The 23,661-nt window shown below is 41.6% G+C and overlaps 1 protein-coding gene across 5 annotated transcripts in view; it reads left to right on the forward strand.

Annotated features, from left to right (window-relative positions):
* The window catches only part of PTPRM (protein tyrosine phosphatase receptor type M), a gene marked incomplete at both ends in the record, with an annotated part of 778,612 nt that overhangs the window by 683,560 nt on the left and 71,391 nt on the right, over nucleotides 1-23,661 (forward strand). For all 5 annotated transcript variants that reach the window (XM_080714509.1, XM_080714510.1, XM_080714511.1 and 2 more), the window contains 2 exons: nucleotides 740-816; nucleotides 5,548-5,584. In XM_080714509.1, the coding sequence (XP_080570635.1) occupies nucleotides 740-816; nucleotides 5,548-5,584 (114 nt within the window). The remainder of the gene's footprint in view (nucleotides 1-739; nucleotides 817-5,547; nucleotides 5,585-23,661) is intronic.

Raw genomic sequence — 23,661 nt, forward strand, 5'->3', positions numbered from 1 at the left:
CTTATTAGCAAATTAAGAAGTTTAGGATGCAGGTGGTATTTCTTGACCTTTGTGTCAGTGAGCTTTCTGTTATTATAACAAAATACCCAGGAGAAATGAACTTAAAAGAGGAAAAGTATATTTGGGCTCACAGCTTTAGAGGTTGCGGTTCATGATCAGTAGAACTTCTTACTCTCGGCCTGGGGCGAGACAACATATTGTGGTAGAAAATGTATGGTGAGCTGGGCATGGTGGATCACTCTTATAATCCCAGTACTTGGGAGGCTGAGCCAGGACCGCGGGTCTGCGGCGAGCCTTGGCTCCTGAGTGAGGACCTCTGCAACTTAGCAAGACCTTGTTTCAAAATGAAGAATAAAAATTAGGGCTTGGGGTGTAGCTTGAAGGTAGAATGCCCCTGGGTTCCATCCCCAGCACTGAATAAAAATAGTATGATGACGTCTTGGCTCCCTGCCAAATGACAAGCAACAAAGAGAGAGGAAAAGGAGGAGCTGTGGTCCCATATGTCCTTCAAGGGCACACCCCCAACAACCGAACTTCCTCCCACTACGTCCTGCCCCCTGAAGGTTTCACCACCTCCTAAGAGCACATAGGCTGGGGACTACGCCTTCAGCATGTGCACCTGTAGGAGACACTGAACATTCACACGGATCTCTTGGGTAATATGTGCACATTCCAGGCTCAGAGCAGCCTGACCATTCGCTTTGGTTAATGGTCATTTTCTTCTCTCTTTTCTATGTAGATGATCATTCCCGGGTGAGGCTCCAGACAATAGAAGGAGACAACAACTCGGACTACATCAATGGAAATTATATCGATGTATGTATCTTGAGACTGTCAGTAAATGCAGCCATTGTCCTGTGCGCGAGATCGTGTGTCTGCTACAAGACTAGCACACACACATCGGCTCAGTCTAAAAATAGACACCAGAATATGGCCTCACATGTCACAGAACTTCAGTGACAAGATGACCACTCCTTTTCTCAAGTCAGGCTATTTGTTGGTGAATTTTTTCATAATATTCTCTACCTCCTTTGCCGTCCTCTGCTTGTGTGAACCAAGAAAGTGTTATTTCCAATTTTTATAATTATTTAATGCATTAAAAATCTGTTTGCATATTAATGAGACAAAACTTTCTATTTCCTACTGCGGTGATTTGCAATCTCTTGTCATCACCGCACTTTTAAGTTGCCTTCAAAGTTTCTGCAGCTGTTCGCCAGGACTTCCAGTGCAAGCGAGACGTGTCATTAAATATGTAGGCTGTTTAATTATTGAAGAAGGCCTCTGTTCATTCTGCATCATGTTAACTTAATGTTTTACATTAGGACAAATTCTTTAGGAAACAGCATGTTTTCAGTTGAAATGAGTGAAATCAAAAGTTGACTAAAAAAATCAAGGGAAAGTTGTGCTTCCCTCCAAGGCCCAAGTCTACATTAAACACATTTCCACGTCCCCGGGTTCCCAAGGCATGCTTTGTGCTTGGCCATCATAGAGTATTTTAGTCCATCAGTAATTCCAGGGATAGGTTTTACCTACCATGTACAAGTTAAGCAGCCCTAAGCTCCCAAATCAAAATGCCCCCAAATCTGAAACCTTTCCAGTATACAGATGAACAGGTGTGAATTCTACACCTGACCTCATGGACAGCTGGCACTCAAAACTCAGACGCACGGCACACAGTTTAGCACACAGTTTATTCAGTATTCTCCCCAGGAAAAAGGCTCTCCCAGCCCTTTCAGCTGAGATACACAGACTTTGTTTCATGGCCCAAAGTATTTAAAATATTGCATAAAAGACCTTTAGGCTATGTGTATAGGGTATATGAAACATAAGGAAATTTTATGTTTCAACTTGGGTCCCATCCCGAAGTATCTCATTATGCATATGTAGATATTTCAAATTATGAAATATGTAACCTCTGTTCTCAAGCACTTTGGATGAAGAATTCTCAACTTGTATTTAGATCATCTTATTTTCTTGTTTGAGTATGTCTGGAGTGCTACTGAGAGTACAGTAACGAGCCTTATAATCTCTAGGACAGAGTTATTTAAAAATAACTACACGAATGCAGCTTTTAGTATTAATTGGAATGACTGAACATTTTTTAAAAACTTGACATTTTTCACTATAGATTTGTAGGTGGGGCTCAGGGGTAATTATCAGAAGAACAGTTCATATTTCATTCATCAAACAAGACCTTATACCATTTTCATAATGGCTAAAATCCTACTCATTCCAGGCTTGATTTTGTTGCTGTTTGCCTTAATTAAAGCAAGTCTTATTTATAAGATGTATTGCACATATTCCTCTATTCGTGAGAATACTCAGAAATGTCTGAAACCTGTTAAATTTTCCCCACTGTTTCACAATGTAGGAGCTGAAATATGAATGTTTTCTTTGGTCCCCTTACTTCTAGGTTGACTGCAGCACACCTTTCTGGGGGAGGTTTCAGGGTAAGCTGTTCACACTCTAGTCCCAGCTCTTCTGGTCCCTACTGGGTCCTGGAGCATAGAACCAGCATCTTAATCACCTGATATGAGCCTGGAACGTAGTGAGATCTTAATACGCGTTGTCAAGGAGATAATATGAACAAGACTGCAAAAGAATGAAAATAACTGGATAAATGAGTGTGAATTTTATTTTAACAGAAAGAAGAGCCAGCCTTCAAGGACCCTTCATTTTTTAGTCAGTAAAATCTTATTGAGCACCTATGATGTGTCCATTCTCTTTGGGTGCTAGAATTATAACTGTATAATTAAGATTAAAAGCAAAACCAAGATGGATGCCGTGGTACACACCTGTAATCTCAATACTTAGGAGGCTGAAACAGGAGGATCACAGGTTCCAGGCCAGCCTCATTAAGTTAGCAAGACCTTCAGCAACCTAGTAAGACCCTGTTTCAAAATAAAACATAAAATATGGCTCTGTGTGTAGCTTAAAAATAGAACAGCCATGGGTTCAATCCCCCGTACCAAAAACAAACAAATAAAAATAAATAAATAAAACGCCCTCTGAGCTAAGGAAGCTGACATTCTCGTTGGATATAAGTGAGATACCCCAATGGTATTTGCAGAGAACTGGACAAATGTCCTGCAGATGTCACTGGCAGTGAAATTGGAAGAAACAGATAAGTAAGCTCAGTTCATTCTATGCAGTATGTTAGAGGGAGGCTACACCATGGAGAAGATGAAAGTCATGGAGGCACAGGTGCACTGGGTATGCAGGAGAATTGCAGTTGTGCAGAGAGTGGCTGAAGTCACGCCCTTTGACACTGGATTGTAGAAGGGGACAGGTGGAGCTATGTAGCTATCCAGCAGTGTCGGCCTGGGCAGAGGACTTGCTGTAGCGCCTTCCTGGTGAATTTTAAGAAACCAATCAGCAAGTATTTGTGAAGTGGATGGAGGAGGGGAGGGGATTTGGAAGATGAGGTGACCGGCCATGGGTCCAAGTAAAGAATGGTAAGAACTTGGGCTTCCGCTGTGAGTGGAAGGGCAGTCGTGAGGGGTTCCAGTAAAGGTCTGGCTATAGATCGGAAGGTACCTGAGCAAGGGGACCTGCCGGAGCCCATGGAAGTAATTGAGGGGAGCAGATGGTGGGTTGGCTGGGCTGATAGAAGTGGAGAGAAATGGTGAGATTCTGGATCTAGGTTGAGGGCTGAGCAGCCAATGGGGTTTGCTGACAGATTGGCTACAGCATGTGGGAGAAAGAAAAGCATCAGGGATTCCTTTAAGAGATGAGACTGAGTCATTCATGTGGTGTGTGCCTGTAATCCCAGGACATGGGAGGCCGAGACAGGAGAAGCACGGGCTTGAGGCCAGCCTCAGCAACCGAGCAGAGCTCACAGCACCCTAATGGGACTCTGTTTTGAAATAAAAAGTAAAAAATGGCTGAGGTGGATGTGTAGCTCAGAAGTAGAACAGCACTGTACTACAGAGTGCGGAGAAGAGACTAACCCTGGATGATGCGAATGTGGGTAGGGCTTAGAGAGGGAACGTGTTCAGTTTGAGACGTGTTTTGCTGTAAATATATATATTATATATATTTATTAGATTTATATGTATTATATATATTATATTATATATGTTTATTATATATAAATTTATTATATATAAATTATTATATAATTAAATTATATATAAATCAAATTATATAAATTATATATAAATTATATAATTAAATTATATATAAATTATATATAAATTATACAATTAAATTATATATAAATTAAATTGTATATATAAATTATTATATATAACTATTATATATAAATTTATTATATGTATAAATTTATATAATATATAAATTATATGTATTTATCAGATATATATAATATAATATATATTAGACATGCAAGTGGATGGATTAAGCAGGCAGGTGCCACACACCGAGAGTTCAAGGACTGCATCAACAGAGTCGGTGTCGGCAAACTCTACACAGCTGTCTACACAGAGAGTAAAACCAAAGACAAGTGGCCAGGAGGGAGGGAAGGAGGAAGAAGACCGGCAGAGCCAGATCTTGGAACCAAGTAAAGAAAGTGCTTCAGGGGATCTATAATATTCACGCAGGTCCAGTGGGTAGGCTGGGAGCTGTCCGTGGTGCTCAGGAACATGGGCCATTCCTGGACCGTAGGGATTATCTCCGCTTATCAACGTCAGACAGTGTTCCTGCCCTCGGGTACCCTGTCAGTTAATGGGAGACCAGCAATTGTCTAAAGAAGTCTACTTAACATCAGCCATGATTCCGAAATCAAAATCTAGGGCAGGGCAGGTGTGTAAAACCTGTTTTTGTTTCCTCATTGTTGTTGACTTTTGGAAGAACATGTAATCTAACATATACACTTAAGTTTGAGAAGTCTATATTTTCTCTCCAAGTTTACCATCACTGAGGCATAGTATTCTTTGAGCACAGAATTGGAAAGCATTAAGGGCCATGATGATTTAATACATACTGAGTATGATTTTACTGAGTTCGCTTTATATTTCCCAAGTATTTACCCGATAATTTCTTTGGTGCCAATTTTTATCTTTCCTGTTTCTTAAAGAGGTCTTGCAAATTTTCTGCGCCTCTGAATTCCTAGCCCTTGCTTTCACACCATGTCATGGTATTAGCAGTGTTTAAAAATGGTTCTGAGTATTGCTATTGATGTAACTGTCTATATTGATATAACAGAATGTGTGTTAAAGCCCTTGGCACACTGCCAGTAGTATCCCAAACACATCTGAAATTCTGTTAAGCATTCCCAGCCTGTCTGCCCCTTGATAAGGGTTGTGGGCCTGTTATTTCAGAGGATCCATAAGTCTTTAGTGTTTACCATTCATCCATTATTTCCTAGTGAGTGTATGATTTAGTCACACCTGCTGTGCAAGAATCAGAATGGTTAGATTTGATTCCACTTATTAAGAGAAGCCCGGTGGTCGTGGGTCTGGCGGTTTGACTGTCACGTGAAGCAGCTGTTGGTGTTCCTATGCGCAGATCATTTCCAGACTTAGCATGCAACTTCTGCATGTTGATTTTAAGCTTATCAGATATTCTTTCTCATTTTATTTTTAGGGCTATCATCGACCCAATCATTACATCGCTACCCAAGGTAAGTTTATTTCTGCTTTGATGTCTTTCTTTGGTCGCTTGTTTTCTATTCGCTAACGCTCCACAAGAAGGCTATGTGCATGCGGTTTACTGCCCCCTACAACCGGGACATCCTGATTTTCCCATCAGAAGTTTTAGAAATATAATCATTTAGATTACAGCTTCATGGTTAGAACTTCGTGGTGAGGTCATTAAAAGAAATGTGTTCATCAATACATTACCAAGTCCAAGCTACCTTAGGAATTAATCTGACAATTACAAAAATAGATATATAGAAATACATTTAATAAATATGTACTCACCACTCTCAGTACAAAGAGCCACATAAGAATAAGGCAATTAATGGCCTCAATAGCCAGTCATAAGGAGAGCTGATAATCAGTCAGGCTTGGTGGTGTAAACTTGTAATCCCAGTACTTGTGAGGCTGGGATAGGCCAGACTTAACAACCTAACAAGACCATCAGCAACTGAATGGGACCCTATTTCAAAATAAAAAATAAATACCACTGGGGGTATACCTCCGAGGTACAATGCCCCTAGGTTCAACCCCTGCTATTACAAAAGAAAAGGCTAGCCAATAATATACAGTCAGTGGTGTGGACATGTAGAATACATGCATGGATCACCTTCACGTAAACACACATGGACACACACACACACATACATACACACACAAGTACTTCCTTCTAAGGAGCCAACACACAGATGAGAAAGATGCAGTTTTTAAACCTCTCCTTACTCATTTTCTTCTCTATTTGTGCTGGGATAATTCCTTAAAACCTATTTACAGCAGCAACCCATGAAACTACATGAATGGTCCAATTTAGTGACAACTGGTTTTACTTCTAAGAGCTAGTAATCCCAGACTTCCGCCAAGTCTCTTCAGTACAGACCCCATATTTATGTATTAGGTCTCTTCCCAGAACACCCTCAAGTCTGAGTTTTCTGCCAGTACCTGACTTTGACCTTTGATGATAATGGCTGTGGGTTCTGCACACTCAGGGACCCCATTAAAGCCAGGTCTGTTGCTTTTTTCAGCGCCCTCTTCCTGTCTGCCCTCTGTTTAATTGTTATTCTCTGAGAAATAGTAGATGGGTATCCCAGTATTAACTTCATCACACCTGAGTGATTGGACACTAGAACAGTTGTTACTTTTAAGATACATGATCCAGCAGACCAGGGAGGGAATGAAAGAAGGAGTCGTGTCTGCTTCTGCCTGCTCAGAGGCAGAGCAGAGTTGGCATTACAAAAGTAGAGCTCACAGCGAGGGGTAGAAGAGTGTGCAGGTGGGTAGACTGGTCCAGGGCTGATCATATTTCATAATAAAAATACAACCCGTGGAGAGGACCTGGGATGCGAGCTGGATCCAGGGCATTAAGAGTCAGTCCCTCACAGTAATGGAGAAGACCTGCCTGCCTCGTGCTGGGTAGCCGGGGGTGGGGGGCAGAGAAGTAGAGAAGTGTTCTTTGTATTGTTTGGTCTCATTTATAAAACTGGCTCCAGGAGAGTCCCACTTCAGGTAACTCAGGAAGAGGCAGTGCCAGGCAGTTGGGAAAGAAACTTTGCTAGACTGTGGAGGTGTGGCTTCTGAGCGCTGAATCCCCTCTTCCTCTCTTTTATCTTTTCTCCCTGTTGTCAGTATTTTTATTTATTTTACTTTTTAATTTTTTAGTATGCTATCATTTAATTGACAAGTAATCACTTTACACATGTGTGGGGTACAGTGTGAGATTTTAATACACATGTAATGACAGAGACCAGAGTCATCGGCGTATCCATCACATCAGATTTTATATATATATAAAATTTATATAAAATATATATATATAAATATAATATATATAAATTTTATATATAAAATTTATATGTATATAAAATTTCTCTGTGTTGAGAACATTCCAGATTCTCTCTGCTAGCTGTTTTGAAACCCTCAGTTATTGTCAACCATACTTATCCTACTGTGTTACGGATCATCAGAAGTTACGCCTCTGGGCCGCAGCTCAGTGGTACAGCCCTTGCCTGGCATGCAGGAGGTTCTGGTATGTTAGTCAGCTTTACATCCCTGTGACAAAGGTGCCTGAAATGGACAGCTTGGAGGAGGAAATATGTATTGTTGGCTCAAGTTTCAGAGGCTCAGCTCACGGTCATCTGGCTCCACCACTCTGGCCCGCGGTGAGGCTGGGGTTGGGGGAGAGCTGCTCGGCTCATGACCAGCAGCATGGAGCGAGACAGGGATGGCCAAAGAGAACGTAACTCCTCCCTGGGTGCGCCCAGTGACCTATTTTCTCCAATTAGGCCCCGCCTCCTGGTAGTTCATTTGCCATAGATGGACTAACCCACCAATCAGGTCAAAGGCGACAATGCAGCCATTCCCCAAAGACACCTGAAAAAAGAAAGAGTACGCCTCCAGTTCAACTGCAGCCCGGTGCTCACAGCCAAACAAGGCTTTTAAAGAGTCGCCCGTGCACTGAAGGTCCCTGTGAACGAGGCTCAGGCCTAAAGCTCTCTGTCCTATCCCCTACACGCTCATCACTAAAAACAACACGGTCATGTTCTAATAAAACGAATGCGGAGCCAGCCCCTTCCTTCTAAGTCACGACTCTTCTCACTACAACAAGAAAGCAAATTTCCCGTGGTGCAGTCCTATCAGAAAAGACTTCTGAATCACAATTGCCCACGATGGCCTCCCTCGGATCACGGACTGTTAAGATGCCCGCCTTTTGCTCCTCTGGAGTCAAGGTGCCGGATGCTCATTTCATTATTTTCCTGAATTGTGCTGGTTTGCCAGGAACAGCCACTTGATTCGAGATCTGACCTTTGCCTGGCTCTTGCTTTTTGTTTTGTTTTTGTCTCTGTCAGGTGTTTGTTTCATGCAGCACCTCGTGGAGCCCGGGGAAACAGGTGCTCAGGTGCCTGTGGGAACTCAGGGAGACCCCTGTGCCCCTGCTTCGGGCTTTCTGTAGGACTTCCCCATCTTGAGAGCTCCAGCGCAATGGATCCTCATTTTCCTTAGACACAGAACTTCTTTCAGAGCTGGAACCTAGAGATCCACTCCCAAGGAAGAACATCTCAAACGCACACAGGCCCACAACGCTTTGCACAATTTGCCATGGTTTCGGGACACATAGAATCCCTCCTTCCATCCATGAATTACCTCCTGTCCCATGGAACTTAGGTTAAGATTCTTACCTCAGTCAGAAACTGAAAGTTATTTTGGGGTTAGACAGAAAGCATAAGACTTAATTAATGTCTTTACAAAATAAAAGCATATTTCTTGAAGGTTGAAAAGGGCATAGATAGCCAGGCACGGTGGCACATGCCTGCAATCCCAGTACTTGGGTGGCTGAGAGAGGAGGGTATCAGGTTCAAGGGCAGCCTCAGGAACTTAATGAGGTCCTCAGCAACTTAGACCCTGTTTCAAAGTTAAAGGACAAAATAGGGCTGGAGAGGTAGTCAAGAGGTAGAATTCCCCTGGCTTCAATCCCTAGTACCACACACAAAAAAAGAAAAAGTCATAAGTCTTTTGTGACTATAAGATGCATTATTTTTTTTACTGGAAAAAGACCTCAAGGGCCTTCTACCTCTGAACTACATCCCCAGCCTGTTTTTATTTTTTATTTTGAAACAGGATGTCTTAAAGTTGCTTTGTGTCTCCCAGATCTGTTGAGACTGGCCTCAAACTTGTAGTCCTTCAGTCTCAGCCTCCCCAGTACTGAGATTACAGGCATGTACCACCACACTTTGCTGTGAAATGCATTTCTTTGTGCATCAAAATTCTTGCTAGGTTTAAGAAATTATTACCAAATGTTCACTAGCCCGTTTTCTTACTGGAAGACCCTGCAGCGGTGTTCTAATCTTAAGTGCTTGGCACGCGGTCTCTCAGGGCCTGTGGTTTCCTGTTTGTCTCAGGCCGGGTTTTCTTGCCCACGCGTTATTATCTTGCACTTTCTTCCACAATTTTAGTACTTAACACTAAAATGCTCTCTCTCTCAGAGACAAGAAACCAAAGGAGCAGGTCCCAGAGCCGACTTTCATTCCTTAAAAGCAGGAAATACTACAAATGCCACAGATAGAGGCCTGGATCCAAATTCTCTTCCTGCCACAGAGAAATTAATTGAATTTGCTAAAGTTATTTAAGGGAGAGTCCTAGCATTTGGGAAACTAATAATAAACAGAGCAGTGATTCCTGCGTGCAGACAGTGGTCTACACACTTTAGTAACTAATCTTTTCTACCAAATGGGGGATAGGCAATATTATGGATGAACAGAGTAAGATGAAGATTTGACCGTGTTCAGAGTCACTGACCCAGGAAACAAAGAGCCGTGATCAGATGCAGGGCATTGAATTCTGCCACCAAGCGCACCTCCCCTCGCTGTCCTGCCTCCCCCAGGTCACCGTGGGGGTTAAATCAGTTCACACATGTGGAATGCACAGAGGGATGCCTGGATTGGAGTAGGTACTGAGAGACAGCACGACTTCCTCATTAGGACCATGGCCTCAGGAGCCACGATGTCTGGGCTCAAAGCCCAGATCCTCCATTTAGAACCTGTGTTGGCCGGGCTTGGTGGTGCACACTTCTGATCCCAGCACTTGGGAGGCTGGGACAGGAGGATCCCAGGTTAGGGAGGCTACTTAGTGAGGCCTCTGCAACTTAGTGAGACCCTGTTTCAAAATAAAGGATAAAAATTGAGCTAGGGGTAAAACTCGGAGGCAGAATGTCTCTGGGTTCAATCCCCAGTACCACACACACACACACACACACACACACACACACACACAACCTCGCCTGTATTGAACAGTTATTTAAAATCATCATAATACCACTCAGCATAAGTGAAGTTGGTAATAGTTGATCTGGTGGGCTGTTAATATTTCTAAGCACTTAGAACAGTGTTGGCACCTAGTAGTCACCACACAAATATTTATACCGTTCTCCTTCACAGACCTTGAAAATGAACTGACACCACACACAGCAGATGTTACTGATTATACATCTTCACATTTCAAACTGTACATAGTCCTGTGTAAAAATCCTTGCGTAGCTGGTAATGTGAAGTTTGGTTTCTTCCAATGTGAATAAACCCAAAGTGTGCGTCTTTAAGGAGCACAATTTCTACATACTGTGTCCTGCGGAGAGCTGACCTTCCCGACCGGTCCTCCTGTCACTGACCTCTCGCCACACGATGCGATGTTGTGCTCGGAGGCTCCGATCGTGGTGTCCCATTTAAGGTTGTCAAGTCACACCGGCAGAGGCCACAGGAATGGATACAAAAGACCAGACCATGGATCGTCATTTACACTGAGAAACGTACCTGCCCATCAGACAGATGTTCTGTGTCTGCAGCCCAGCTGAACAGGAAGATGCCAGGCAGGGGTGCTTCAGGACCAGGGCATCAGGAGAAGGGGTGCAGAGTGCATTCGCTGATTCAGAAAGTAGGTACCGATCACCTGGTAGACAGCCAGCGTGACAGATGCCGCCATAGGAGTGACGGGATGACTGAGTGTGCGATGGAATGAGGAAGGAAGTGGGAGTCGCCAGATATCACGCAGACGGTGGAATATTCCAGATGGGCAGAAAGGAAGTCTCATGTTGACCCAACCAAGCACATGCGTCCCAGGAGATACCAGGATGGCTACTTGGGTCTCTAGTTAAGGGCTGCTCAGCTCCTGCCTTTACGAACACTTTCTTTAGATATGTCAGTGAATCAAGGCTCTGTCTTTGGAGATAGTCCATCTTATTAAAATAGCTTTGCTTAGCTCTGCATTGACCCCGTTCATTCACCACCACCACCCATACATATATCTTATAGATTCGGTTTTCTCTATAATCCTACTTTGTCCATCATTTGCAAAAAAGAAACCTAAAAGGAGTGTCTTCCTGAGACTTGTAGCTAGAAGCAAGCTTTACTGTGAAAGTAATAAAAATATAGAGGTAAGAGTTTATGGGGGACACTCCCAGAGCCCCGCCAGCGCACAGGCGTAGCCACTGCTCTAGTGACATTGACCTGCTGCGGTTCATCGGGCTTTTCTTGAGCTCTTCTTCAATGCTCAGTGCAATGTGAGTGATTTTAATATAGGTTTTCGGAAAGATGAATATGGTTTCTATTTTCCCGGCCCAAATCTCCCATCCGGGCCTCTGAAGCAGTAAATGGTTCTTTGAGTGGTTCACTCCGTTTTCCCGGGCAAGCCACGCTCACGGGGAGGTCCCAGGGCCTCTGAGCAAGCGGCACGCGCTCCAGAAAGAAGCTTCTTCTCCTGCTCTCTGGGCTCCGGATGGAGATGAACACTTGAAATTAGTTTTCAGTAGAATTTGAAGAACTTTCCTTCTTAAATCAAGAGCTCAGCCTTCAGGAAGCCACTTGTGTTTTTCTCCTTCCAAGTGTGCGGTGCTGGCACTTGAGGCGCAAACCTGTGGTGGCCGCTGGTGTCTTCCTGGGCAGGCTGTGACTACATTGTGCTGGCACCTATGGGTGGGATGCATTTATCATGTCCAATTTGAGATTGACTTAAAAGTCTCACCTAGTGAAATGTAGTATTCTCTAGTTTCTAATATTAAATTGGTAGGCTTTGGGAAAATGTGACTTAAACACAAGAAGACCGGTCCCCTTCATGAAGCTAAGGATTCCAGCAGCCTCCCCCAAGGCCACACTCGTGCAGCCTCTGCCTACAACTTACAACCATCTGTGCTTTCCCAGAGAGGATGGACCGTTGCAGTAAACAGCTCATCCAGAAACTTCCTTAAATAAGAGTTTCTCTTCAGCTGAGTAATTTTCAAAGCTATTGACTCATTTGCCAAATGGTCAGTTGTGTAGCTATCTCTCAGCCCTGTGCTCCTGATAAGCACAATAGAGCCGAGAGAACATTTAAAGATAGCTGCAGATGAAAAGATGAAGCCCAGGCTAGGTCACATTAAATCACATCTACCTAGGTTGTTTTGGTGGCCATAAGCAAAAATGTATCCTGCGGATAAGAGGACGTCAACTAATGCAGAATCACTTGAAGACAAATGATGTTATGCTGCTAAGCAGATGCCCAGTTTTGGGTTGTCTTAAATGCTTTGGTTTGCTTTTTGTTTGTAAGTTTTGACGTTTTACTTTCCTGTATACTTTTTGTGTACAGAGTGTTGCAATATGAGGATTCATTATGAAATTATCAAACCAGAGTAATATGCATGTCTACCACCTCAATTCCTTTGTGGTGGGAACATTTAAAATTCTACTTTTTAGTTATTTTGAACATATAGTACAGGTTCATTATAGCATGATTCTCGGTAGCCAAGATATAGAAACAACCTAAGTGTCCGTCAAAAGATAAGTGAATTTAAGTATCCTATTTTTTTAATAATTTACTGATGTATTGCACCTGTACATCATAGTGAGATTCTCTGTTTCAAAAACATTCATGCACATAGATCTTTGAGTATTTCCCTCCACATTTTACCCTACTCCCCCAAGATCTAGAACATATAAAACTAAAAAAACACTAAAAAATGGATGAATGGATTTTTAAAACATAGTCTATGTACACATAAATACTCTTCTACTTTATATGTACACATGAATTCCAATTCCACTTTACTCCAGATTTAACAAAGAGGGAATCTTGTCATTCCCAACCACACAGATGAATTGAGATGACACTGTGGACAGATGGGGCGTTATATTAAGTGAAATAAGCCAGACACGGAGACAAATAGTGTATGATTTCACTTATATGTGGAAGCTTTAAAAAGCTGAACAAATGCTTTTTAAATATTTAAGAGGACTTTGCATGTGTGCCTCATTCAAAATAGAAAATTATGGACCCTTTCAGAGCTTTCAGAAACTTTAAAAATCTCACCATCCTAATTCCTTCTTTTGCAATTAAATGGGTGAAAACTAAAACAAATTGACTTAAGTGACCTTCATTCATATAAGTTGAAATTGATCCTGTATGCAAAAGTATCTTCAAACCATAGACTAACATTCATAATTTAATGAAGTGTGCCCAGTGCTTAACTTAGGAGAAAACTAATATGACAAGACGGACTTACTCTCTTAAGGGGCGTTTTGTTCAAAAGGAACACATACACACACACACACACACACACACACACACACACACACACACACACCTAGAAAGTCACATCTTTTTTCTGGGTTCAGTCCTTTATGGTTTTTGAGCCATAACTAAACATCCATATTCTACAGCACCAGCTTCCTCTAGTCTTCAGTATCATGGACTTTTACAAAACAAAGCCATTTCTTTACAGCCTGGTTCATCCAAAACTGTGCCCTCCGGGTACCAGGCTCGCCACCGGTCAGGAATGCACCAGTGACTTTGGAATTACACGGTGCAGAGATGGCTATCAGTGGCAGCCCAGGATTATTACTAGCTTGTGATTTTGCCGCCACATCAGATTCAAGGGCTTTCTTTTTTTAAATTTTTTAATTGGTGCATTATAGTCACACATCTTAATGGGGTACAAGATGGTGGAGACACACATGCACACATCACTCAATTAGCCCTTACCCAGTTCCCGCCCCACTTCCTCCCTCCCTCCTTGTCATGATTGGCTTGGTGATTGACATTGATATGTTTGTTAAAGTACATCATGTGCGTTAGAGACTTTCCATCTTCCCCCTCCCATCCTCTCAGTCAGGCCGCCTTATTTGCTCATCGTAGAATCTCCTTCTTCATGTAGACTCCTCCTCTGAGCCATTTTCTCCCCAGCTTCCACACCAAGGACTTCTTTAGAAGGTCTCCCCATTTGGCAGATGAAATCGTGAGGCTCAATCCATAGCTGAACACTTCTCGTCCCTCGGCACAGGCCCCCTTCTCACCGTGGACACAATGCCGCAGAGTTTGTTGAGGCAGGGAGCAGGCCAGGGAGCTTCTGGCCCTTGTGAATTACTTCTCTTTGTTGCATTCTCGCTCTGAAGCTTGCTTCTGGAAATTGCCTGATGCTCTGCCCCCACACGGCCACTGAGCATTTGACAGTGCCTGCTCTCGGCTTTGTCTAGGGAGGCAATTTATCTCTACTTTATTCGTTTATTAGATTTATTCTCTTTTTTTCTTAAAAAGGATCCCACTTGTGTGCTGAGAAAAGCTTAATTAAAGAAGATAGAGACTAATAAAAGCTTTTGTTTCTCTGGCAGTAGCCCCCCCAAGCATATGAATACAGGTTTCCCCCCTCCACTTTACTTCTTGACAGAAGGCAGCCAGGCCCTTTGGGTCGCTAGGCCCCTCCATTCTGAGATCTGCCGTTCTTCCTGTTTCTCCTTCATTGCCTTTTCTCTCTTCCCCTCTTTGCAGCACGCACAATTTGCCAGGCTCAGCATCTGAGCGTCCTCTTGGGGGACCAGCACCGATGATGAACGCTCTGTGCCTTAGCCAGCAGGAGGCTCTTGTGCTGTGGACATCTGTCAGGTTCCTCCCTTCCTAGGCTCAAACCCTTTCTCCCACACCTCCTCCCAGCTCCCCCACACATTGCCATGCAGCCTGTTCCAGGGGTCAGGGACCAAACACCTCCTCCAAAGGCATGATGTTAGATCTGCCTCGTAGAGCAGATCGTGGTCGCAAACTATCCCCACCACCCCACCTCCCACACACACACTTTTATTCTTTGCTGTATGAGAGTGTTTCCTTGGCGGCCTAATCTTTACACCTATTACATAAATCTGATTTACTTGCCTTTATCAACCCATTTTCCATGGTAAGACTAATAGAAATCTTTGCAGCAGGAAGCTGAAATGTCTATGTGACCGCTTAGGGAGGCCAGACTCTAAATAGGGCAGACTCCAGTCCAAAAAAATCCCCCAAATCTAAAGATTGGTTCATTTGGCTGGATGGGGTTTCCAGACATTCTTTGGAATGTCAGTTCCAAGTGCAAACCATTTCAGAAGTCTCCTAGTTCCTGGCATCATTCACAAATATTCTTTTGAGAATGCAGCACGGTTGTGATGAGATCTGTGAACTTTGGATCTAAAATGTGTTGTTGTTGTTATACTGAGGTTGAACCCAGGGGTTCAAATTTAAGCTGCACCCCCAGCCACTTTTTTACTTTTTGCTTTGAAAAAGGTTCTCACTGAGTTGCTTAGGACCTTGCTAAGTTGCTGAGGCCAGCCTCAAACCTAGGACCCTCCTGTCTCAGCTTTCCAAGCACTGTGGGTATGGACCAGCACCACTGTGCCTAGCTTTGGACCTAAAATTTCTTTTGAATAGAAGCATGTTTTAATATAAGCAACGAGGCCAAGACTCACCCTCCCCAAGAGGCAACGTAGCAGAGTGATTAATTAGGGTATAAACCCTAGAGTTATACTATAACAGGCTCAGATATCAGCTCTGCAAGCAACCTGTCAATTAAGAGTAACTAAAATTTTTGTTGTTGTTATTACTAGGATACTACAAATTTCAAATACACGTCTTCCATTATCAGAGAGACAGCTCAGGCTCTAACCCAAGCGCTGTATAGTCTTGTACATTTTATAATATTCTACACATGTTAGGGCTTCATTCCAAAAACATGTATTGAAGGAAACCACCTAAATTTTTGCCAGCATTCTATACTCTCCTTCCAAGTACGATTATTACCTGTGGACTTTTAAACAAAAGGTAACCATGGATTGGAAAGATAATCTTCTATATAATCACTGGGAGAAGCATGTTTTCCTGTAGTTGTTTTTGAAGTCTGGCAGAAATTGACCAGCTGTAATAGCAGCAAAGGACATGGGCGCTTTGGTGTTCGGAAGGCTGGTTGGATTGGGGGTAAGTGAAGACAGAGAATCCCAAGCCCAGAACAGCTCCTTCCCCAAGGCTTTGTCTAGAGCAGTTCCTGGAATAAAAATCACACAGGGATGTTTTAGTGAGGAGCTACGGGAGACTAAGAAGCCATTGGAGATCAAAACGAGGCTGAGATATGCTCTTCTGAAAAAGAGAAAATAAAGACAGAGGAGCATAGAGGGCAGGAAGGCGAGGGAGGGGAAGGGCTGCCCTTAGCCTGCCCCAGCAGCCTATGTGTCGGGTGAGCCGAGAAAGCAGGCTCCTCCTCTGCTTGCCAGTGGTTGACCAGATGGCTAGGGGTTGTCAGTGTCTATCTACATCAAGAAAGCAGGAGGACGAGTAGGGCTGAGCTGCAGGGCACTCCTCCAGACCACTGCCACGCTCAGACTCACCCAGAGGGATGCTACTGAGGGCTTCCCAGTAGTAATGAGTGTTTGGTGATTTTAAGGAATTGCTGTTCTTTTGGAAGTGATATAGCGGTATCGTCAAGAATGCATTCATGCAGGGAGTAATCAAAGTCCATACATAGTACCCTGGTGAGGAACAATACCTGTGACATTTGTAGATGCCTCCCCTTCCTGCCCAACCCAAACTCTCCCCACACACAGAGGGGGAGAAAATTGATACTAAGAACTTTGAGCATTTATTAACAAGTTTCCAAAACAAATGTTCTAACAACATGGTCATACCAGCTTTATTCTGCTTCTAACTTACAAATTGAAAACGTCTAAGTTTCTCTTAATATGAGATCATTTGTATCATTTTGAAAAACTCTTATGAGTTAATGTGCCAGACTTTTATAGGTAATTTGTATTTTTATATATTTATGTATATATACACTAACAAACCATGCACCAGGAGTGATGGTGCACACTCATGATCCAGTTCTTGAGAGGCTTAGACAAGAGGATCGTGGATTTATCTTGAAACACTTTTGTTTCTCCATCAATTTTGAATAATAGTTTTGCTGGGTATAGTAATTTTGGTTGGAAGTTGTTTTCTTCCAGGGTCTGGATCACATCATACTAATCTCTCTTGGCATTCATGACTTGGGTTGTATAGTCTGGGGTGACTCTTATTGTTTTGCCTCTATATGTCACCCATCCTTTTGTTCTCACTGCTTTTAAGATTCTTTCCTTAGCCTCTATGTTAGTCATTTTGATTATTATATGGCGTGGGGAGGTTCTTCTTTGATCTTGTCTTAATGGTGTCTGTATGTCTCCTGGACATGAAGATCCAAGTCGCTTTCCATGTTTGGAAAATTCTTTGAAATTATTTCTCTGAAGAGATTACGAATGCCCTTGGTCTGTACCTCTATCCCTTCTTCAGTGCCTTTTATCCGTAAGTTAGGACGCTTCGTGTTGTCCTATAGTTGCTGGATGTTTAGGTTTTGTTGCTGTAATGACTTCTGTATGCTGTTGACTGTGTTTTGGGTTTTGAATGAACTGTCTCCTAACAGTGATATTGTTTTCCATTTCATCTCATCATCCAGAATTTCTTTCTATTGCTGTCTTCATTTCACTTATTGACTCTTCCAATTTCATTCCAGACCTCTTTCTGATTCTTTCTTAGTGTTTCTATTTCATCTTTCATCTACTCTAGACTTGTTTTAAGCCTTTCATCACGCTGTAGATCAAGATTCGAAACTCCCCTTCTTGCATTTCTTGTAGGTCAGTATTCGTGATTTCTGTTGTCTCCTCACTATTTCTATCTCTCGCATTGTCAAGGTTCTCAGGCTTGTTTTTCTGATGTCTTCCATTGTTTGTGGGCATTATGTTTAATCCAATCTTAGTAGTAGGAATTTAGGAGCGGTAGCAGGTAAGCAGCGCCTTTTCCAATGGTGGTGGTTGGGTATTGGGGAAGGAGCTGGGGTGATGGGTACAGACTTTGTGTAAGGCTGAGGATATGATTAGGTTAAGTATGGATTTAAGTATAATAAGGTAGTATCTGAATGAGGATGAGAGAAGGTTAGATAGTAGGACTCTTGTAGTTAGTAGAGTATTTAAGTATGGAGATATAAAATACCTTGAATATTAAACACGGAGATACATTAATGGAAAATAAAGTCTTGAGAGAAGAGAGTGGATAGGCTGGTGTGAGAAAGTTTGTAAAAGGAATTGGGGGAGGGGAAGTAACCAAACATGAATAAAGTAACAAGACAACATACAAAAGCTAACAATCATACTTCAAGGACAAAAACAACAGCAAAAAGAAAGAAAAGGAATAGGAAAGAGAAGAGAGAAAGGAAAAAGAAAAGAAAGGACAAAAATGAAATAGACTAAGAAGAACCAGCAACCGTGTGAGACTGCAAAGCAAAACAAACAACCAAACCAGCAAATAAAAACCCGAATAAAAGAAAGAGAAGGAAAAAAGAAAAAAAATAGAAAAACAACAACAACAACAAAAAACACAAGCAAGCAAAAAATAAAAAGCTCCTACTAATTTACAAATATGAAGCTGGGCCCATATAATATTTGTATGTCTGATCACTGGTAGATTCTGGAGTAGATTCCAGTGTCTCTTATTTTCTCTGTACACTTTTGTCAGCTCTTGACCAAGTCTCTGTGTGATCTCTTCTCTAGCCTCTGACTGCTTTGTGAAGAGGGCGTCTAATACAGACTTGGCACACCCCCCTGTGACTTGGTGTCACTGTAGGTTCTAAACAGATCCTGTTCTGATAGCACCCTATTACCTGGGTGTGGTCCGGGCCAGTGCAAAGCTCGCTGTTGCTGTATCTGGAAGTTTTCCTGCGCGCACAGGTTTCCTCTCCGGGTCTCTGAAGGGCTGTGCCACTGTGGGTGCCGCCTTTGGTGAGCACACAGGGTCTTGGCTCAGGCGCCTCTCACCACTTAAGATGTTGGAGGCTGCTTTCAAGCACTTCGATTATTTATCTGGATTTCTTGAGACTGACGCAGGAGTTCGCAGTTCTGGCCGCAGCCCGCGGCCCTGATGGCACTGGCGCCCGGTCCTCAGCAAGTCAGTCACGCACTCTTAGGCTTTCTGCAATGGATCCAACAGTTCAGAGTAATTGGATTCCTTCTGCCATGGTTCCTGTTTCTGTTTTAGATTGTGAGCTGTATTTATTTTGCTCATCTAGACGCCCCCTTCTCAATAGTTAAAGTTTTTGTTTCAGCTATTGAGATATGCTGCGTTCCATGGTCGCCATTTTCTTCCCCGAGGATCATGGGTTTAAGGCTAGCCTCAGCAACCTAGTGAGACACTATTTCAAAGTTAAAAAATAAAGCAGGGCTCAGGGTATACCCCAGAGGTAGAATGCCCTAGGTTCAATCCCCAGTACCAAAACAAAGCATGATTATGATTTCAATCATCATATGCCATGTATAATATGAGAGCAATCAGTTATTTTTAAATGGCTTATTTTTTTAAATCTTTAACTGAAATTTATTAGCACACATATCCTTCAAAATGGTTAGAAGTATATAAATATTTTTATGGCTTTAAGGGTGACCTTGTGGATTTTTTTTGAAATATTTAATTCAGATTATTTTAACATATGTAGTTTGGAAGTAAAACTCCTAAAAAGCAAGATAAACCTAAGTCTTGAAGCCACTATCATAGTCATTCATTTACTTGTTTAAAGATTTTGAAGTTCTGGAAGGAAGTATTCAAATCCTTGTTTTCATTTTACTTTCTTTTATGTTTTTGCTATAACTTGAGACACAGTTATTAATAACATGGAAATGCATGGACACTATCCTCTTAAAGATAAGTTCAGGCTGTGTGTGTGGCACGTGACTGTAATCCTAGTACTTGGGAGGCTGTGACGATAGGATGATAGTTTGCTGCCAGGCTCAACACCTTGTTGAGACCCTGACTCTAAATGAAAAGGCCGTAGGTGCAGCTCAGTGGTAGTCCAACTCTGGGTTTAACCTAAGTACTGAAAAAAAAGATAAATTCAGGAAAACCCAAATAAAAACCATAAAAGTCTTTTTAAAAATGTAATGAGGAAGGATCATAACATGAAAAGCATTTGTAGCTTGTAATATTTTTATAATAATAATTTTTTTTAATGTGAAGGTACTGAAAAAAGAATGGGTCATAGGATAATTAAGGGTGAAATCAGTAAATTCTAGAAACAAATGAAAATAGAGATACAATATAACAAAACTTCTGGGACACTTTGAAGGCAGTATTAAGAAGAAAATTCATAGCGTTGAGTGCCCACATAAAAAGAACAGAAAACGGGCCAGGCGTGGTGGCGCATGCTTGTAATCCCCGCACTTGAGAGGCAGAGACAGGAGGATCATGCAGGGTCAAAGCCAGCCACGCTGGCTTAAGAGATCCTGTCTCCAAATAAAAATATTGCCGGGCGTGGTGGCGCACGCTTGTAATCCCTGTGCTTGGGAGGCAGAGACTGGAGGATTGCGCAGGTTCGAAGCCAGCCACACGCACTGGCTTAGGAGACCCTGTTTCCAAATAAAAAAATGTCAAAGTAGGTCTGGGAGTGTAGCCCGAAGGTAGAAGGGCTTCCAGGAACCCCAGTACCACCACCAAAAAAAAAAAAAAAAAAAAAAAAAAAAAATATATATATATATATATATATATATATATATATATATATATATATATATAATAGGTCTGGGAGTAGAAGGGGTTCCAGGAACCCCAGTACCATAAAAAAAGAACAGAAAATGAACAAATAAATAGCCTAATGACATACCTCAAAGCCCCTGAAATACAGGAACAGTCTAACCCCAAACCCAGTAGAAGGCAGGAAATTACTAAAATCAGAGCAGAAATCAACAAAGTAGAAAAAAATACAGAAAATCCCCAAACCAAAAGCTGGTTTCTTGAAAAAATTAAAGAAGATAGATAAGCCACTAGCCAACTTAACCAAAAAAAGGAGAGAATCAACCCAAATTATGAAGAGGTGGAAAAAGAGATATTAACAACAGTGTAGAAATCCGGAGGATTATGAGAAACTACTTTGAGAAACTCTACTCCAACAAAATGGAAAATCTGGAAGAAGTTGACAACTTCCTAGATAAATACAACCTTCTTAAACTGAGTCAAGAAGATATAGAATATTTAAACCAACTAATAGCAATCAAAGAGATTCAAATAGCAATAAAGAGCCTACCATCAAAGAAAAGCCAGGACCAAATGGTTTCTCAAGTGAATTTTATAAAATCTTTATAGAAGAGCTAATCCCTATACTCCTCAATCTATTTTGTGAAATAGAAAGAAATGAAACTCTCCCAAATGCATTCTATGAAGCCAGCATCAAATTAATACTAAAACCAAATAAAGATAGCTCAAGGAAGGAAAACTACAGGCCTGTATCATTGATGAACTTGGATGCAACACTGCTGAACAAAATACTAGCAAGACGCATTCAAAACCACATTGAGAAAATCATACACCATGACCCGGTAGGGTTCATCCCAGGGATTCAAGGCTGGTTTAACATACAAAAATCAATCCATGTAATTCATCACATAAACAGAACCAAAGACAAAAATCACATGATCATTTCAGTAGATGCTGAAAAAGCATTTGATAAAATCCAACATCCATTTATGCTAAAAGCACTGCAGAGAATTAGAATAAAAGGAACATGCCTCCACATCATAAAGGCAATCTACAATAAGCCCACAGCCAACATTATATTAAATGGGGAAAAATTTCAAGAATTCCCCCTAAAAACAGGAATAAGACAAGGATGTCCATTATCACCACTTCTCTTCAATATAGCACTTGAGATTTTAGCCAGAGCAATAAGGCAAGAAAAGAAAATCAAAGGAGTACAAATAGGAAAAAAAGAACTCAAACTTTCACTATTTTCAGATGACATGATACTATACTTAGAAGACCCAAAAAACTCAACCAAAAAGCTTATGGAACTGATCAACAAATTCAGGAAAGTGTCTGGATACAAAATCAATCTAAATAGATACTTAATGAAAGAAGAAATTCAGATGGCCAATAAATGCATAAAAAATGCTCAACATCATCAGCAACCAGAGAAATACAAATCTACCCTGAGGTTTCACCTAACTCCAACTAGAATGGCAATCATTCGAAACATAAAAAAAAAAAAATGCTGGTGAAGATGTGGAGAAGTGGGAACTCTAATATATTGTTGGTGGAATTGGAAATTAGTTCAACCACTTTGGAAAACGGTATGGAGGATCCTCAGAAGAATGGGAACGGACTTACCATATGATTCAGCAGTATCACTTCTGGGTATCTACCTAAAAGTATGGAAACCAGACTACCAAATGAATACATGCATATCTACGTTCATAAATGCACAATTCACTATTGCCAAACTATGGAACCAGCCAAGATCTCCATCAAAAGATAAATAGATTACAAAACTATGCTATATGTACACAATGGAATTTTACTCAGCCTAAAGCAAACCACAATTTTATCAGGGAAATGAATAGAACTGGAGGACATTATGCTAAGTGAGATTAGTCAGTCACAAAAAATAAGAAATCGGATTCTCTCTAATATGTGAAGGCTAGAGAGAAAATAGGTCATAGGAGTAACTCTAGATGAAGAAGTAGATTCTATAGAGGAGCAAATAAGGCGACCTAACTGAGGGGAAGGGAGGGGGAAGAGGGCAGTTCCCTAATGCACATGATGTCCATTCACAAACATGTCAAAGTCAATCACTAAGCCAAGCATGAGGGGGAGGGAATGGGGCAGGAATTGGATAAGGATTAATAGGGTGATGTGTGCATCTGTGCCTCTACCATCTTGTACTCCAGTAAGACGTATGACTACAATGCACCAATAAAACGTTAAAAAATAAAAAATAAAAATGTGAAGGTAAACTTTAGAATTGAAACATACTGAGTTCCTTTTATTTATTTATTTTTCATTGGTACTGGAGATGGAACCTAAGGCCATTCTATCTCCCAAGTTAACACCTCTGGACCTTTGTATATTTTTGTTTTGAAACAGGGTCTCTGAGAATCTAGCCATGTTGCTAAGGCTGTCCTTGAACCTGTGATCTCCGTGTCTCAGCCTCCTAAGCACTAGAATCACAGGCACAAGCCAGCACATACAACCTGGTCTCTTGCATTACTTAGGAAGAACATAGCTGTTGGTTAAATTTATGTTTATTAAAACAAAATAATATGTACCATGTAATTACTTATCTCTTTTGTATTCTGAAAATTTTAATGATTTTTTAAATCAATAATGTGAAAGTCATATTATTAACAGGAGAAGATATAATGCTTCTATCTAAAATTACACAGGGCCCCAGGCTAGCTTAGTGTTGACATGCAGCCTGTGTATTAATGTTTAGTTTATGTCAGTTTTCTCTTTCATAAACATG

This window comes from Muscardinus avellanarius, assembly GCF_963383645.1.
Source record: "Muscardinus avellanarius genome assembly, chromosome: 17".
NCBI lineage: Eukaryota > Metazoa > Chordata > Mammalia > Rodentia > Gliridae > Muscardinus > Muscardinus avellanarius.